This window comes from Pollachius pollachius, assembly GCF_949987615.1.
Source record: "Pollachius pollachius genome assembly, chromosome: 13".
Lineage (NCBI taxonomy): Eukaryota > Metazoa > Chordata > Actinopteri > Gadiformes > Gadidae > Pollachius > Pollachius pollachius.
In genome coordinates, this window is record NC_136946.1 from 22386650 (window position 1) to 22405625 (window position 18976).

Here is an 18976-nt window from a genome sequence, read left to right on the forward strand (position 1 = left end):
AAGTGCATGGGGAGGAGGACAGGAAGTGCATGGGGAGAAGGACAGGAAGTAAATTGGGAGGAAGACAGGAAGGGGAACATGAAGAGGAAAGAATACGTTTTCTATCTACAGTGGTTTCAGTTGGCTTGCTAAGGTGAGGCCGTCCAGTACACAACACTGGACTACACAATGCAGTGACGCTGTGCAGTACTCCCAGTACTGGAACATGGCAGCACAGCCCCAGGAGGAGCCCTGACCTGAGCGCGGCCGCAGACGGCCTCGTAGACGGGGTGGAGGGCTGTGACCTGGTAGTCCAGCAGGTTGGTGGAGACCTGGGCCAGCTGGGGCTCCTCCAGGTACCAGCCCAGAGCCTGCACCTTCTGGGGGGGGTCAGGGGGGCTCCCACCGCACACACGCCCCGGGGCGGACCCCAAGGGGGCCCTAACCCCCAGATGAAGACTATCTAACCCCCCTGTATCTGGTCCTGGTACCTCCCCCCAGATGAAGACTATCTAACCCCCCTGTATCTGGTCCTGGTACCTCCCCCCCCCCAGATGAAGACTATCTAACCCCCCTGTATATGGTCCTGGTACCTCCCCCCAGATGAAGACTATCTAACCCCCCTGTATCTGGTCCTGGTACCTCCCCCCCCCCAGATGAAGACTATCTAACCCCCCTGTATCTGGTCCTGGTACCCCCCCCCAGATGAAGACTATCTAACCCCCCTGTATGTGGTCCTGGTACCTCCCCCCAGATGAAGACTATCTAACCCCCCTGTATCTGGTCCTGGTACCTCCCCCCCCCCAGATGAAGACTATCTAACCCCCCTGTATCTGGTCCTGGTACCTCCCCCCCCCCAGATGAACACTATCTAACCCCCCTGTATCTGGTCCTGGTCCTGGGGGGTCTCCCCAGCTCCCTGAGGTCCAGCCCGGTGCAGTCCTCCTGCTCCTTGGTGCTGATTGGTTTACGTTGAAGGTGAACAGGAAGTGACACGCCCCCGTTACCATGGTGCCCCAGGAGGGGACGAAGGAGGCGGGGCCAAAGTCAGGGCCCCCATTCATCCTGCTCCAGCTGGGAGGATGAGAGAGAGAGAGAGAGAGAGAGAGAGAGAGAGAGAGAGAGACCGGGTCAGAGCAGGTAGAGGGGAAATAGAAAATATCAACTCATCAGGTTCAAATGTGCTCATGGCTCTTAAAGGGGATGGGAGACGGCACTATCATTGGTTTATTGCACGTTACGCCCAAACCACACCTACGGGAAATTAGGCTACTTCAGGGCAACCCTTTTTAGATTTGCGTCGGGCGCAAGACTAATGTATCCACCATTATAATAGCAACAGAGGCAGAGCCCCGCCCACAAAGCTACTTCCGTTTTGCGCTTCTCACTTGCGTTTCAAACCGCTAAAATAGGGCTCTAGGAGTCTATCAGCGGTGTTCTGAACAAGCAGGAAGCTTTTCTGACAGATTTTCTCAATTGTTTAAACACGTTTTCTGAAACTATAGCTCAATTTCTCAAAACGCTAAGGACAAATCTGAAAAGAGTTTACCATTTTGTCAAATCTCCACAAATCTCTTTCAAAATGAACCACAGCACTCAATACCATGTTTTCTCATCTCAAAACAGATTTTTTTCCACCAAAACGAGAAACACAGTGATCATATGAATATCTATTAGAGAGCATCAATTAAACACTTGTGTGATACATTTAAAACACTGCCATCAAAATACTGTTTACCTTTGTTTTGACTTTATGAGGCCATGTTACATATTCAAATGTATTCAATTGTTTAGAAAAAACGTCTTTTTTAAAGTTGCAATTATGTGGTACATACAGTATAAATATTCTTGCCATATTTTAATACAATACTGTGAATATATCACATCATTATTGCATTGACACAATTGTATCTCGATAGGATACAATGCATATTTGTCTATCCAATGAGCTTCAATGGGCTAAACTCACAATCCCAGAGTCATGCTTTACACCTATAGTTGATACTGCAACATTGTTGGAGTTCTGAAAATACACCAATGTTACCAATTTTGGCAAAACTCACAGTACAGTAATTGCACTGATAAGTAAAATGAAAAACACTACAGTAAGAGAATGTTTTTTCAGGGGATTTAATGATTAAATCAGTGCACAAGTTCAAAAATGTAACTTATTTGTTACTGTAATACAGTTAAATGTTCAGCTGAACTGACTGCAAAAAAAGCTTCCCTTAGGCCAAAAAAAATAGAAAGATTATAAATGAGGTGAAGGTGAAACAGATCTATACGTGTTCGATTTCTGCTCATTTCTAAACTGTTTGTAAAGACTGCTTTGTGTATTTCTCCCTCGTAGTAGTAATTCTTGAAGTGGAAATCAAATCAACTTGCCAGGTTGGGTCAGAGGGTTGAATAGCAGGTTTATTGGAGGATGTAATACAGCACAGGTACAGATTTAGGTGGGATAGTCTCAGTGTAGGAGGTGAGGAACAGTCTCCAGACGTGCTCCTTGGCTGTCGATCCCTCTTCTCACCGAACCAAAGGTTTAAGGCCAGTATTATAGGAAAGAAAGCGTGAATAACAAAATAACAGTGTCTCCCTTGATAAGGTATATGGCCCTGGCTATGTCCAAGACGACCGGGTTGGTTCGTCCTTGTTGGGACATCACAAATGATGGAATGGAATGTTGGAAATAACACCTTGTACAGTAGGAGAGGCACTGGCCTGGTCCTAGACTAAGAGATGTGAACACAGAGAGGCATTAAAATACACCAACATTCTACATTCCTCCCTCTCCATCATATTAAACATAGTTTAAAGATCACCCATTAAAATGACAATTCAGTGTATCTACTGGTAAACAATTAACAATTATCTAAATCAACAAAATGAAGCATAAAAGGCAATAGCAAACATAAAAAAGTATACTCATCAACCACAAGTAAACCAGGTGTAGGCTAATTAAAAAATAAAAAACTCATTAGGTTACTCATGATTAAACCAAAACAGATTTAAAATTGTAAAATAAAGGAAATGGACTGTCCAGACACCTCCCTCTGCTGGGCGGTGAAGCTCCACCTTTCTCTGACAGCTCTCTCTGTCCCCAGCAGAAAAGTGGTTCTGTTAGTCTAACAACATTAAAGGGCCCAGAGGAAGGCTCAGCCTTAGAAACGTTGGGGAGTTTGGGGCACCAGACCTTGGGACGGGGTGGGCTCTCTAACACAGCTACCCTGAGGGGGGGCAACAAGATCGGGTCAGTCCCCGGGGGGGTCGGTTTGGGGGTCGGTCAGCCGGTGAAACACACAGGGAGATAACTCGATGACCACATAGAGCATAATAACGGAAAGGACAAACGGCAGAGCCATTTGGACTATCTGAGAAAACATAGAGCCACCCAACCCGCTGAGCCATCCCACACATGTAAATCAGTCTGTATCCCACCTCCATCCTGATCAGGCCAGAGCAGCTCATCTCCAACACAGCAGAGCTCACCTGAGGCCTCTTCTATGCTCTCACACATGACTCAAGGGTTCTGCCAGTTGAGTTTGAACAGGAGAGAAGTGAGCGAGACCAGTTGGTAATTGGGTGTCTCACCCTCCCCCCCCTCCCCAAGCCCCCCTCACACACCCTTCATGTGTGTGTGTGTGTGGGCGCATGGTTGTGTCATGTATGCATTATGTAATGCATACATACATGTACTGCATTAAGTGTTATGTATGTGCGCGCGTGTGTGTTAATATATGAGAGTGTTGAGAGAGAGAGAGAGAGAGACTATAACTGACACAGAGACACTGAGGCCCCTAACCCAGAACACAGGGACCCTCAGAACCCCACTGTGTGTGTGTGTGTGTGTGTGTGTGTGTGTGTGTCTACACCCTCACCCCCCCTCCCCCTTAGCCCCCCCCCAACTCCCACTCAGAGACACTGAGGCCCCGCCGACCCCCGAGGACCCTACCCAGCACCCTTTGTGTGTGTGTGTGTGTGTGTGTGCGTGCGTGCGTGCGTGTGTCTACAACCGACAGAGAGACGCTGAGAACCCCCGCCCCCATACCCCGACCCCAGGGAGGAGGTCCTCCTGGGTGAAGGAGGACCAGAAGGTGTGGAGGTGTGTCAGTGTGTCTGAGGACCCTCCTCCACCTGGGGACACTCTGTAGAAGGACAGAGAGCCAGCAGGCCGGTCCAGATACACTCCTACTCTGGTGGAGCCAGCGGGGGGGAGAGGGATGGCTGTATGTCTACCGTTGTACCAGGCAGAGTAACGATCATCATTACAATAAAGACTCCAGGACTTTTTGTTCTCTCCAAGCCTGCTGTCACCACCCACTCCTCTCCTTGTGATTCCTCTGTATGTCACTCCTATCTCAACAGCTCCTTCCCACTCTACCTCCCAGTAACAGCGGCCAGTCAGAGCCTCTCTACCCAACACCTGGAGCGGGGAGTCAAATCTCTCTGGGTGATCCGGATACGACTGGTCCTCTCCAACCCACGTCACCTTCCTGTTGTCCTCAGACAGAGAGAGTCGTCTGTGAGCCGTGTTGGGGTCCAGGGTGAGTTCACAGGCATCTGAGGGAGAACCAGACATGATGAGCTGCTGAACCGCTCTTCATCCTCATCATCATCATCATCATCACTAGTACTGTTCTCCTGCGCTTTTTTTTTTATTCTCTTTCACTCTTTTTGTGATCGTTCTCTCTTCTTCAAACATTAACATAGAAAGACAAAAAATATATCATATGATAGGTACTATATTGGAATCATGTGCTGTATATTTTCTAAGCAATAGGACACATTGTGTTTAAGATAATTAAAGTTAAAGTTGATTGGAAATCCCATGTGTGTGTGTGGCTGTCTCAATCAAAACATTGAAACGAGGACAAATGTATAAAGTGCATTTACTCCCTCAGTATTTACTTTACATTAACATATCATACAGCAAAATGTTCGGTATGATGAGCTTATTACACCCATGAAATATCTAAACAATATTTGTAATGTCTTCCAAGATATTCCACTTTTGGATTTCCCAATACACATACATGTCACTCAACCTTCAAAGGGACACCTGTGTAAAGAACAGACTGAAGGAGCTGAGCTCACATACAGGCTGGAGATGGAGTGATGAACCATAGAACTGGTTCATTTATTATAGACATGTACTCAGACATACACCTGCTCACCTACACATACATATACACATCACTGGGGGCACTTGGCTAGGATTCATATCATACACACAGACAGGCTGGAAATTAACTGTCAAAACTTGTATGTATACTATGAATGTATGTATACTACATATATATTGTGACATAATTCACACATTCTAACAGGCCACATATGCCCTTGCCAATTAAAGAGGCTTCTCTCTCATCTTAGGGAGGGATCCTGAGCCTACGGAGGCGTCCAGCTCATACAGGAAGCCATTCATCATGTGTCAATTCTAGAGATACGAGCGGTTAAGATGTTGGAGAGACCCAGACGCTCAAGTCCACAAAAACAAGAGTAACTCCCGCACATAGCCACAAGAGATCAGCATAGAGAACACAGGAGGCGGGAGTTCAGCACCATGCTTAACCAATCAGAGCACATAACTGAGTCCACGCCTGCCCAGTATTAAAGTCCCAACACATAGCCCAGGGGGCAGAACGCTCCAGGTAACGCATCCTTCAGATGCCCAACTAAGTGCATCTCCACGCGTGCCTATACAATTCCCCTCCTTTTGCTTCATAGAGACTAGTCCAAACCTTTACCAAATACAGTGAGTTAAAGTGATCCTTGCTCGGCAAACTATTTCCAAAAAGAACACGGCAGTAGGTAGGTAGGTAGGTTGTAACGTGAGCGTTTGGCTGAGCCCAAGTGCACAGACTGGCGAAGAGCGTGGAACAGTGTCAATCGTTTATTCGGATTCAGGATCGGCAGGCAGGATAGTCACAGGCGGGGATCAGGAGCATGCAGGATAGTCGGACAGGCGGGAGTCAGGAGCAGGCAGGATAGTCAGACAGGCGGGGATCAGGAACCGGCAGAATAGTCAGACAGGCGGGGATCAGGAGCAGGCAGGATAGTCAGACAGGCGGGGATCAGGAGCAGGCAGGATAGTCAGACAGGCGAGGATCAGAGAGCAGGCAGGATAGGTGGTAGGTCAGGATTCGAATCACGGGAAAGCACTGTGAAACACAAGAGACAATCTGGCAGGGAATGTTTGGGAGGAAAGGACTGATATAGGGGAAACACAGGTGGAGGTGGTTGGGTTAATTGGGAGTGATCAGGGTGGCAGGCAGGTGAATGGGAAAACCAGGGGCGGATCATGACATAGGTAGGTAGGTAGGTAGGTATGTATGTACGTATGTATGTATGTATAAATGTATGAATGTATACATAAATATATATACATAAACTAAAGAGACACTTACATCTCTGTGGAACTGGTTTCAGCCTCCACACTCCACCGTGCTCCACACTGGGGGGGAAACAAAGTGAGAGCAGCATGTTGAAACATTCACCTTCATCATCTGCCGTCTCATCACGTTCTACACAACATGAGTGACAGCTGCCTCTTCAAACCACTTCATCTAGCAGCGGCTTGAATCCTCATAGGAGACTTTGTCCCTGAGTGGTGAGCTGTCCTCTCCATACCTGAGAGTGTCCAGTCTCCAGCGTGGATCCTCCAGTCCAGCAGAGAGCAGCGCAGCTCCAGAGTCTCCTGGGTGATTGTAGCTCAGGTCCAGCTGTCTCAGATGGGTGGGGTTGGAGCTCAGAGCTGAGGCCAGAGAAGAACAGCCTTCCTGTGTGACCAGGCAGCCAGACAAGCTACACACACACACACACACACACACACACACACACACACACACACACACACACAAACACACACACACACAATTTATTATATTTATTCTGGTTGAGAGCAGTTAATACTAAAGTAACCACATTTATAAAGTGTATTCATTCCATTTGGAGGACAAGGAGAACAGTAAGAGGAAGTGGGGAGATGACATCATCACAGACATCAGAACTTCCTTCACTTGGATGTGAAACAGGATCATAAACAAATGCTTGTTTCTCAATAGCTACAACTCAATGAGATATTGTTTGGTTAGAGTCAGGAGAAGTCCGCTGTGTTTGGTACGCTGAGACCGTTTCTTCACAGGTTCTAACATTGTGTAGAACAAGGGAGAGTTTTGTCAGCAGGCAAAAGAGCAACAGAAATGCATCGGACATGAGCAGCACTACACCAAACTAATGTGAAGTTAATAAAGTCCATCTTTAATGTTCAATATGATTCACTTTACCACGGCCAGTGATGTTCTATGGTGAGGTGTACATTATATTCAGATCACAGCACGGCTAAAGCCTCATCCCCATGTCTACGCTAATGACAACTCCTCAGCTCACATCAGCTGGCCAGAGTTACATAACATAAAACAGACATAACATACTAGTAGTTAACAGGTCAACCCCTAACCCTCACATCAGCTGGCCAGAGCTACATAACATATAACAAACATAACATACTAGTTGTTAACAGGTCAACCACTAACCCTCATATCAGCGGACCAGATTTACATATTAAACAACCCCAAGACCCGGTTTGAAGAGGCTTAAAACAGACCTGAGAGTTTCCAGTGTACAGTGTGGACTCCCCAGTCCAGCAGAGAGCAGCTTCACTCCTGAATCCTGCAGATCATTGGTACTCAGGTCCAGATCTCTCAGACTAGAGGAGTTGGAGCTGAGAACTGAGGCCAGAGCTTCACAGCATCTCTCTGACAGATCACAGCCATTCAGCCTTCACGCAAAATAAAGAGAACAGGTAAGGAACTGTGATTAAAAAAACTTACATCTTCAACTTATTACATAATGAAGAAATTGTGGTTATTCAAATTGGATGTAAAATGTATAACAATAAGATAGTTGTTTTGCAGCATTTGAAAAGTCGTTTTGTATATTAATATTACTATTTGTTGCAGTGTTATGCATATTATGTATTTTATTGTAAGACATGTCATCAGTTAAACTATAGCAATGTTTTGCATATGATTAGAAGTTTTATTCCAATATTATGTAAATGTGTTTTGAGGGGAATAAACCTCAAAGCGATCGGGAAACACCTTCAGATCACGAGAACTAAAGGTACAGCCACACTGAACGCGTTACGCACGTAGGATTAGGCCTAACCTGCCGCTTCATCATTGTGTGTCACAAAAATGGTTCAAAGCGCCTTCCGCGCCTACGATGGTAGATGAGCCCGCCCAAAACTTATTTTCCCCCACTACTTTTCTTTTGCTCCACAAACATGGCTGAGATCACCACCATCGCTGCGGTGTATTTGTTGTGGGAGTTCGAGGAGAGTAGGAAACCCAAACGCCGTCGTGTTTGGGAGCATGACATCCTCCGTAGGCGCTCACAGCTGGGTGAGTTTCACCACCTCCTCCAGGAACTCCGCCTGGATGACGGCCGGTTCTAGCGGTATTTTCGGTTGCCTGGGGCCATGTTCGATGACCTGCTAGCCCGGGTTGGGGCCAGGAACTTCCGTCAGGACACCAACTACAGGCGCTTCATAACAGCTGCGGAGTTGCGGAGAAACTGTCCGCCGTCTCTCTGCCAGTGACGTTGGGTCAAGCTCAACGCTGATTGGCTATCGTGGCAAAGAGTCACGCGTAGGAGCGTAAACAATTCAAACTTTTCAACTCTGCACGTAGGTACGTTGGGCGCGTTATACGCGCTGCTTTAGCGCGTGTTACGCATCTACGCGTCTAAACCAATGGTTCCCTATGCAAAAATGGGAATTTTCTACGCCTCTAACGCGCGTAACGCGTTCAGTGTGGCCGTACCTTTAGACAGCATTTGTGCGCTTGGGGGTGTCAGTTGTGTGCTGCTTCACTTTATGTGTGCACTTTTATGGATGTAAATCTGTTAAATGTCTTCTGATATTGAACCTTGTGGTGTAACTGTTTGACCATTGGGTAAAACTGACCTGAGAGTTTCCAGTGTACAGTGTGGACTCCCCAGTCCAGCAGAGAGCAGCTTCACTCCTGAATCCTGCAGATCATTGGTACTCAGGTCCAGCTCTCTCAGACTAGAGGAGTTGGAGCTGAGAACTGAGGCCAGAGCTTCACAGCATCTTTCTGACAGATCACATCCCTTCAGCCTTCACACAAAATAAAGAGAACAGGTTAGGAACTGTGATTAAAATAACTTACATCTTAAACTTATTACATAATGAAGAAATTGTGGTTATTCAAATTGGGTGTAAAATTTATAACAATAAGATAGTTGTTTTGCAGCGTTTGAAAAGTAGTTTTGTATATTAATATTACTTTTTGTTGTTGTATTATGTATATTATGTATTGTAATGTTATCAGTTAATCTAAAGCGATGTTTTGTAGATAATTAGAAGTTTTATTCCAATATTATGTATAGTGTGTTGGGATGAGAATAAACATCATAGCGATCAGGAAAACACCTTGCGAGCACGAGAACTAAAAGGTACAGCCACACTGAACGCGTTACGCGAGTTTGATTAGGCCTAACCTGCCGCTTCATCATTGTGTCACAAAAATGGTTCAACGCGCCTACGGAGCTAGATGAGCCGGCCCAAAACTTATTTTACCCCGCTACTTTTCATTTGCTCCACAAACATGGCTGAGATCACCACCATCGCTGCGCTGTATTTGTTGTGGGAGTTCGAGGAGAGTAGGAAACCCAAACGCCGTCGTGTTTGGGTGCATGACATCCTCCGTAGGCGCTCACAGCTGGGTGAGTTTCACCACCTCCTCCAGGAACTCCGCCTGGATGACGGCCGGTTCCAGCGGTATTTTGGGTTGACTGGGGCCATGTTCGATGACCTGCTAGCCCAGGTTGGTGCCAGGATCTCCCGTCAGGACACCAACTACAGGCGCTCCATATCAGCTGCGGAGCGCCTGTCCTCCGTCACTCTGCCAGTGACGTCGGGTCAAGCTCAACGCTGAATGGCTATCGCGGCTAAGCGTCACGCGTAGGAGCGTAAAAAGTTCAATTTTTTGAACTCCGCACATAGGTGCGTTGGGCACGTAGGTGCACTGGGCGCGTTATTTAGGTGCGTAAAACGCGTCTAACACGCCTAAAGCGCTACTTTTAGCGCGTGAACGCATCTACGCCCCAAAAACCAATAGAGGGTTTTCACGGCGCGTCATCAGCGCGTCATCAATCCGGCAGTCGCCATGTTGGAGGTACTCGGCAAGGTAAATAAAGCGCACGCCAAGGTAAATAAAGCGCACGCCGCAGTAGATCCCGAATATCTTCGTGGAAAATGGTAAATTATTGCCGTGTTTTTGGCTGTACCAATCGGTCAGACCGCGAAAAACATTTGGAGTATTACAGACTGCCAAAAGTTATAACTAATCAAGGAGAACAATGCCAAAAGTTGTCAGAGGAAAGGAGGCGCTTGTGGTTAGCGAAGCTGAACCAGGATCTACGTGGCAAAAATCTGGACAACGTCCGAATTTGTTCGGCCCATTTCTTGTCAGGTAAGTGACATGTTTTTATGTTGCATTATTGACTTAATATCTGATTAGGATCATATTTAATAGCCTGCTACAGTAGCAACACAGTTCTTAAAATGTAGAGCTACAATGTGCTGTATTTCTCATTGTATTCCAGGTAAAAGGTCTGACCTTTATCAAAAGGATGACCCAGATTGGGTGCCATCTGTCGGAATGACAGGTCAGCACAGGTCTCCTGAAAAAGCTGGGACATCATCACGCTACAGCCGTCGTAGGAATAGAACCCAGCAGAGACTGAGAGAAGCTGCTGCTGATGCTGCTGCTGGTGCTGGAGTTGCTGCAGAGACTGATGATTCTGAGACTGATGACCCAGCTTTGTTCACCTGTCTGTTGTGCTCTGGTGAACCTTTGCCCATCCATTGTTGATTTTGACTGAAGAATATTTTTATATGCACTTTGTCAATAAAAAGACTATATAGCCTAAAATTATTTATAAATGGTTGTTAATTTACAGTTTTTGTTAATGTATTGTTGTGGAAGAGAACACAACACTATCATCAGAACACAGATTTATTAAAGGAAAACCACACAGTTATCAGAACAGATAGCTTATAAACTATACAGTACTATAAATTATAGTATATACAGTATACTATAGTGCGAACATAATTTTGTATGTAATTTGAGTTTTACAACTTTTTTTGTCAGTATAGCATTGCAAAATCTCACCAACTTGAAATCAAATGCTAAAAATATTTAAAGAACAGTTTCAAAAAAGGTACACGTTTCTAAATAAATTAAATATTGTTTTAACCAACATTAAAACAAAGTGCCTGAAGTGCGTAACTTCACAACAGTCCACTAAAAAATACAGTTTTGTTTTTTTACTTCAAAGGTTTCTTTCCCTTTTTTGGCTCAAACTTAGGTAGCTTTTGGCACTTTGGGCAATACCATTTTCCCTTTGGTGCAACCTTGACATTAATGCACGAGTAGTGAAACCACTTAATATGACATTTTGCATTGTCACACAAAATCATCTTTCCAACTCAACCTGGCCACAGAAACACCAGGTTTCTTCTTGGCCACTGGCACTTGCAGCACAATCAGAGTCATGTGATTCAGCCGAGGTAGATACTCCAGGTTGCGAGGACACATTGGCCATGGTAGATGAAAGCCTTGTGCAAAACTTGCCAACTAACTCTGGCATAATGGCTGTGTCAAAAATATTCTTGCTTTTCTGGCATATTGTGTCCCAAAACTCTTCATCAAATAAAATGCACTCAACATGCAAATCCTTTTCTGTCCAAACAACTAAATAGGCAGATTCCAGTTTGCACACCCCAAGTTGAGTTTGCACCTGGTAGAAATACTGGTGGTTTCGGTTAAGTGTCAGTTTCCCTTCACTGTCCTTCTCCAAATAGGATACACTGTCCAACATGTCACTTTTCACACAGAATGGACACTTCACTTCAATTACACTGACACCACAACAATCACAAGAAACAAGGCCATCGGGAGAAGCACCCAAGAATGGCACACTTGGATTTATGAAAAAACCTGTGTCGTGTACTTTAACATTTTCATGAGATTCCTTATGTACATCTATAAACATATCACGTGCAAATTTAGTGGCCCCAGGTAGTGGCTTTTGATGTGAATCTGTATGACTAAGGATAGCATACACTTTTGATTAAGCTCTGAACTGGCTGTTTTGGATCACTGCAACATGCAGTTTTCATTTTAGATGCTGTGATTCGACCAGCGCGAAATCTAAACCACAGTTTAGAGGAGCTTGATCCCTTGTAGCGGCCTCAACTGCCTTTGCTTGCTCCTCTGAAACAGAAATTTCAACATCTTTGCATGTGGACAATAGCTCACTATAGTCCATGTGAACTGCTTCGTCTTTTCGCAATTCCGTCAACACAAGAGGTAAATTTTCTCCAATTGATTTTGGAACAAAACTGTCAGAGTAAGGCTCAATCAGGGACAAAATAGCAGACTTTGATCCAGTCGCGCTAAGAGCACTGAATAATGATGACAGTTCATCACTGGTTGGCTGTTGCGGTTTCCCAACTGTAACAGTAGAAGAAGTGGAAGTATCACTTGGGTCCTCAAGTGGCTGTCCAAGAGCAGCACATTTCATCCTGCCAGCTCTTTTACTTGAGACCTCTTGGTTACAGTGAAGTCAATCTTCCGGCATTCCCTGTATTCCACCTTAGACAGTGCAGTAGGTAACAGCCAATACGCCTTCTCTTGCGTCACTGTCTTTGAGTCCCTCAACTTCACTGTTTCTTCTATGAGAAACAATAATGCAGCAACATGTGTGCACGTCTCTCCGAGGCCAGCCATACACGTGCAGTGGGCTCCAAGTATCCGACCAGACTTCTCAGCGATTATCCAGGGTTCCAGGGGTGTTTCTCGGATTGATTGAGAATGGAGAACCTGAATAAAAGACATGACAACCAAATAAGTAAGAATAACAAAATAGTTTCTCACCGTTTCACTTTAAAAAAATGAATAACAGTTAGGCTTATCTGCATCACTTGTTCACAATGTGGCCACACAGGCCCCCAGAGGTTATAAACTCTGATAGTGATAAATGCACTATAAATAAAGTTGATAGTGTACAGTGTACATAGCAATCTAGACTGTGGTCTGTGGACTGCATATCAAACTGGGGGTCCTTGAAATGAAAAACGGTTGAGAATCACCTGGCTACACCTTGGGTATTGCAATGATATCATACAGTTATGGTTAGGTTGATTAAAGACATTATTGCATTACTTACTTTGGCCTTCGCAACACATCTGTCGTCGATGACTTGGTATTGAATCTCCCTCACCCATCCACACACCATCTGGTTATAGGCCTCCAAACTTTTGTACGCTTTAAGGTCTTCCGCTGTGTATGGGCTTGGCGAGAAAACCAGGTAGTTGACGATGTCAGGATAACAAACAGACGGAAGACTCTCCGGGTCGTCATTGATCCAAGACGAGGGAGCCAACTCGTAGGGATCTGCACCACCAATCAAATCTAACTTCCTCAAATATCGTGCTTTTTCGCCCGGTCCAAGTCCTTCCCTGTATGCCTTTGCATCTATAACGCCTTTTGACGAGCTTTTCTTGGGTTTATGACCTTTATCCATCGCAGCGTTTTCGTTTATCCAGCGCAGAGTTTACATGCATTACAGCGCAGTGTTTACATCGAGTGCCTCCAACATGGCCGCGCATCCGGGTTACTGCCCAAGACGTGACGTCGGTGAAAACCCTCTATGGTTCCCAATGCAAAAATGCGGATTTTCTACGCCTTTAACGAGCATGAAGCGTTCAGTGTGGCCGTACCTTTAGACAGCATTTGTGCGCTTGGGGATGTCAGTTTCGTGCTGCTTCACTTTACGTGCACACTTTTATGGATGTAAATCTGTTAAATGTCTTCTGATATTGCACCTTGTGGTGTATCTGTTTAACCATTGGGTAAAACTGACCTGAGGGTTTCCAGTGTACAGTGTGGACTCCCCAGTCCAGCAGAGAGCAGCTTCACTCCTGAATCCTGCAGATCATTGGTACTCAGGTCCAGCTCTCTCAGACTAGAGGAGTTGGAGCTGAGAACTGAGGCCAGAGCTTCACAGCATCTCTCTGACAGATCACAGCCCTTCAGCCTTCACACAAAACAAAGAGAACAGGTTAGGAACTGTGATTAAAATAACTTACATTGTAAACTTATTACATAATGAAGAAATTGTGGTTATTCAATATTGGGTGTAAAATGTATAACTATATGAAATTTGTTGTGAAGAGGCGGCAGTAGCTCAGGAGGTATAGCGGGTTGGCTGGTAACCTGGAGGTTGCTGGTTCAATCCCCGCTCCTCCTAGCTGAGTGTTGAGGTGTGCTTGAGCAAGGCACCTGACCCTAACTGCTACCGACGAGCTGGCTGTCGCCTTGCATGGCTGACTTCGCCGTCGGTGTGTGAATGTGTGCGTGAATGTGAGGCAATATTGTAAAGCGCTTTGGGTGGCCAAAGGTTAGAAAAGAGCTATATTAATGCAGTCCATTTAAAATTGTTTTGCTGTGTTTGGAAATCGTTTTTTCTATTAATATTAGTTTTTGTTGCAGTATTATGTAATGTATTGTAATACATGTTATTAGTTCATCTAAAGCATTGTTTTGCGTATAATTAGAAGTTTTATTCCAATATTATGCATATTGTGTTTAGAGGAGAATAAATATCATAGCAATCAGGAAAACACTTTGCGAGCACAAGAACTATGAAAGCATTTGTGCGCTTAGGGATGTCAGTTGCTTGCTGCTTCACTTTATGTGTGCACTTTTATGGAGGTAAATCTGTTAAATGTCTTCTGATATTGCACCTTGTGGTGTAACTGTTTGACCATTGGGTAAAACGGACCTGAGAGTTTCCAGTGTACAGTGTGGACTCCCCAGTCCAGCAGAGAGCAGCTTCACTCCTGAATCCTGCAGATCATTGGTACTCAGGTCCAGCTCTCTCAGACTAGAGGAGTTGGAGCTGAGAACTGAGGCCAGAGCCTCACAGCATCTCTCTGACAGATGACAGCCCTTCAGCCTTTACCCAAAATAAAGATAACATGTCAGGAACTGTGATTAAAATAACATACATCGTTAAGTTATTCAATAATGAAGGAATGTTATTAGTTTAACAAAAAAAAACCTAAATAATTAGATGTATAAATGAATACTCCTATATTCTATTTTTCTGAATATTCTCTTATGTATACTATAATACATTACACGTTAATAGGACACCTACAGAGATGTTTTGTATATTATTATAACTAGTATGTTTATTCTGTTATGAGCAGAATAGTAATACATGTTGTAATGAACCTACAGAAATCTTTTTCATATTATTTTAACCTTATATTCCAGTTGTATTTATATTGTGTAGTGTGTATTGTAATACATGTTATTAGTGAACCTACAGAGATATTTTGGAGGCTTTGACCACTGGCAGCAGCCTGAGAAGACCATCTTCTGAAGCAGAGTATTTTTTCAGGTCAAACACGTCCAGCTCCTCTTCTGATGCCAGTAAGATGAAGACCAGAGCTGACCACTGAGCAGGGGAGAGAGATTCTCCGGAGAGACTTCCTGATGTCAGGTACTGTTGGATCTCCTTCACTAGAGAACAGTCGTTCAGCTCATTCAGACAGTGGAACAGATTGATGCTTCTCTCTGGAGATAGGTCTCCTTTTATCTTCTCCTTGATGTAAGACACTGTTCCCTTATTGGTCTTTGAGCTGCTTCCTGTCAGTCGCAACAGACCTGTTTTAATCTGAGTGGTCAGTGATCTTTTTTTCTGTCCCAGCAGACCGTGTAGGACAATCTGATTGGTCTCCAGAGAGAGGCCCAGGAGGAAGCGGAGGAACAAGTCCAGGTGTCCGTTCTCACTCTGTAAGGCCTTGTCCACAGCACTCTGGTAGAAGAGGAGTTTATCTTTCCTGGAGGTTGGTGGTTCTTCTGAGAGCAGATTGACACCAGTATCGATGAAGGACAGAAAGACATAAAGGGCAGCCAGAAACTCCTGGATGCTCAGATGGACAAAGCAGAACACCTTGTCCTGGTACAGCCCACACTCCTCTTTAAAGATCTGGGTGAACACTCCTGAGTACACTGAGGCTGCTCTGATATTGATGTCACACTCTGCCATATCTGCCTCGTAGAAGATCAGGTTCCCTTTCTCCAGCTGGTTAAAAGCAAGTTTTCCAAGAGAAACAATGATCTCCCTGCTCTCTAAACTCCAGTCCGGATCTGTTTCAGCCCTCCCATGGTACTTCCTGTCCCCCTGTATGGACTGAACCCTCAGGAAGTGGCTGTACATCTGAGTCACGGTCTTGGGCATCTCTTCGATCTGGGATTTTTTTAAGATGTCTTCCAGAACTGAAGCAGTGATCCAACAGAAGACTGGGATGTGACACATGATGTGGAGGCTTCTTGATTTCTTGACGTGGGAGATGATTGTGGTGGCCAGCGTCTCCTCTCGGAATCTCTTCCTGAAGTACTCCTCCTTCTGTTGGTCGGAGAACCCCCTCACCTCTGTCACCATGTCAACACACTCAGCAGGGATCTGATTGGCTGCCGCAGGGCGTGTGGTTATCCAAATGCGAGCAGAGGGAAGCAGGTCGCCCCTGATGAGGTTTGTCAGCAGCACGTCCACCGAGGTGGACTTTGTGACATCATTCCATATCGGGTTGTTCTGGAAGTCCAGAGGAAGTCGACACTCATCCAGACCATCCAAGATGAAGACAACTTGGAACCGGTCGAATCTGCAGATTCCTGCTTCTTTGGTCTCACTAAAGAGGTGATGAAGAAGTTCCACCAAGCTAAACTCTTTCCTTTTCAGTAAATTCAGCTCTCTGAAAGTGAGGAGAAATGTGAAGTGTATGTCCTGGTTGGTTTTCCCTTCAGCCCAGTCCAGAATGAACTTGTGTGTTAAGACGGTTTTACCAATGCCGGCCACTCCAGTTGTCATCATTGTTCTTATTGGTTGATCGTTTCCAGGTAAGGGTTTAAAGATGTCTTCACATCTGATTGGTGTTTCTTCCTTGGCTGGTTTCCTGGAAGCGGTTTCAATAAGTCTGACCTCATGTTCCTTGTTGACCTCACCGCTGCCTCTCTCTGTGATGAAGATCTCTGTGTAGAAGTCGTTCAGATCTGTTCGCTTTCCTGCTTTAGCGATTCCCTCAAACACACACCTGAACTTCTTCTTCAAATGAGACTTGATTTTATGCTTGCAATCGACAGCATCAGATCCTAAATGAGAAAACAACAGATGACATCAGTTAGTGGATGGTGATCAGTGGAACCAGGTCAATATTTCCTGTTAAATTATCAACTTCATGATATTTAGTGGCTTCATTACTTGGTGGTCGGAAAAGCTGGTTGTGAAGGACTGCATGTAACAGATTCAAAATGGTAAGGACTATTATTTCCGCAGCAATATGATTGTTCTAATGATAGTAATAATGATAGTGAATCAGTGTAAAGTGATTTGCTATGCTGATACAACAAGACAGGGTTTCATCACTTCCACTGAGTTGTTCTGCTGTTGGTCACCAGTATAATGTTTAACGTTAATGTGGCTTCATAACTTGTGGTCGGAGAAGCTGGTCGTGACAAAGACTGCATGTTACATATTCAAAATGTTCAGGACTTTGTTTTTTCCACAGCAATATGATTGGTCTAATGATAATAATAATGATAATGAATTGGTGTAAAATGACATGCTGATATAACAAGATAGTGTTGCATCTCTTCCACAGAGTTATTCTGCTGTTGATCTGCAGCTTACGTTTAATATTAATAATAATAATAATAATAATAATAATAATAATAATAATAATAATAATAATAATAATAACAATAATAATAATAATAATCATAATAATAACAATAATAATTACATTGAATAACATTTTATTATAAGGCACCTTTCATGACACCCAAGGTCCCATTACAATTCATAAAACAATCTAGGGTCAAGAACAGCAGGAGCTGCATAGCCAACAGCATGATCAAAACAAGACATAAGACCCATGTAGGAGGGGGTAAGAACAGTGAGGAGACCCAGGTAGGAGGGGGTAAGAACAGTGAGGAGACCCAGGTAGGAGGGGGTAAGAACAGTGAGGAGACCCAGGTAGGAGGGGGTAAGAACAGCAGTGAGGAGACCCAGGTAGGAGGGGGTAAGAACAGTGAGGAGACCCAGGTAGGAGGGGGTAAGAACAGTGAGGAGACCCAGGTAGGAGGGGGTAAGAACAGTGAGGAGACCCAGGTAGGAGGGGGTAAGAACAGCAGCACAACGAGGATACGAGGGGAACCCACGGTAGGGGGTCATTACAGCGAGCAGGCCAGTGGGAACACATGTGTTTTGAGGAGGGATTTCAATGTTGTCAGGGCGTCTCTTTCAGTTCAGCTGAGAGCCCTAGCACCCACGGTGCTGAGAGCCCTAGCACCCATGGTGCTGAGAGCCCTAGCACCCGCGGTGCTGAGAACCCTAGCACCCACGGTGCTGACAGCCCTAGAACCCAAGGTGCTGAGAGCCCTAGCACCCACGGTGCTTAGAGCCCTAGTACCCACGGCGCTGAGAGCCCTATCACCCACGGTGCTGAGGCGGGAGGTCGGGACGGTGAAGACCAGCTGAGGATGACGAAGGGAGCGGCAGGGCCTGTCCTCCTGGAGGAGGTTGGGGAGATAAGTGGGGGCCACGTTGTGGAGGGCTTTGTCGGTGAGCAGAAGGGTTTTAAGGTCAATCCGGTGTTGGACACTGAGCCAGTGTAGTTGGACGAGAATGGGGGTGATTTGGTCGGGGGATTTGGTGCTGGTAATGATGATGTTTAACATTCTTTAACCTGAGACCCCCACCATTACCCTACATATCCGGATCAAACCATTTAACCTGATACCCCACAACAACCCCACATACTGGATCAAACCATTAAACAAAGAAGGAAAAATTGAAAGAGGAAAAACTCAAAGAGGAAAGATTGTCTCCACAT

General features: G+C 45.1%; 1 protein-coding gene across 11 annotated transcripts in view; it reads right to left on the reverse strand.

The window, feature by feature from the left end:
* Window positions 1–2373: 2373 nt before the first annotated feature.
* The window catches only part of LOC307085275 (uncharacterized protein), a 50944-nt gene continuing 34341 nt past the window's right edge, over window positions 2374–18976 (reverse strand). For 8 of the 11 annotated variants that reach the window (XM_079749986.1, XM_079749987.1, XM_079749985.1 and 5 more), the window contains 6 exons: window positions 13936–14109; window positions 8945–9118; window positions 7583–7756; window positions 6607–6780; window positions 6384–6430; window positions 2374–4536 (listed from right to left, as the gene is read on the reverse strand). In XM_079749986.1, coding sequence (XP_079606112.1) covers window positions 3983–4536; window positions 6384–6430; window positions 6607–6780; window positions 7583–7756; window positions 8945–9118; window positions 13936–14109 — 1297 coding nt within the window. In that variant the 3' untranslated portion in view covers window positions 2374–3982. Of the gene's footprint in view, window positions 4537–4848; window positions 6138–6383; window positions 6431–6606; window positions 6781–7582; window positions 7757–8944; window positions 9119–11007; window positions 12894–13239; window positions 13364–13935; window positions 14110–18976 lie in introns of those variants that run through there. The other 3 variants (XM_079749980.1, XM_079749982.1, XM_079749983.1) reach the window with 3 other exon arrangements.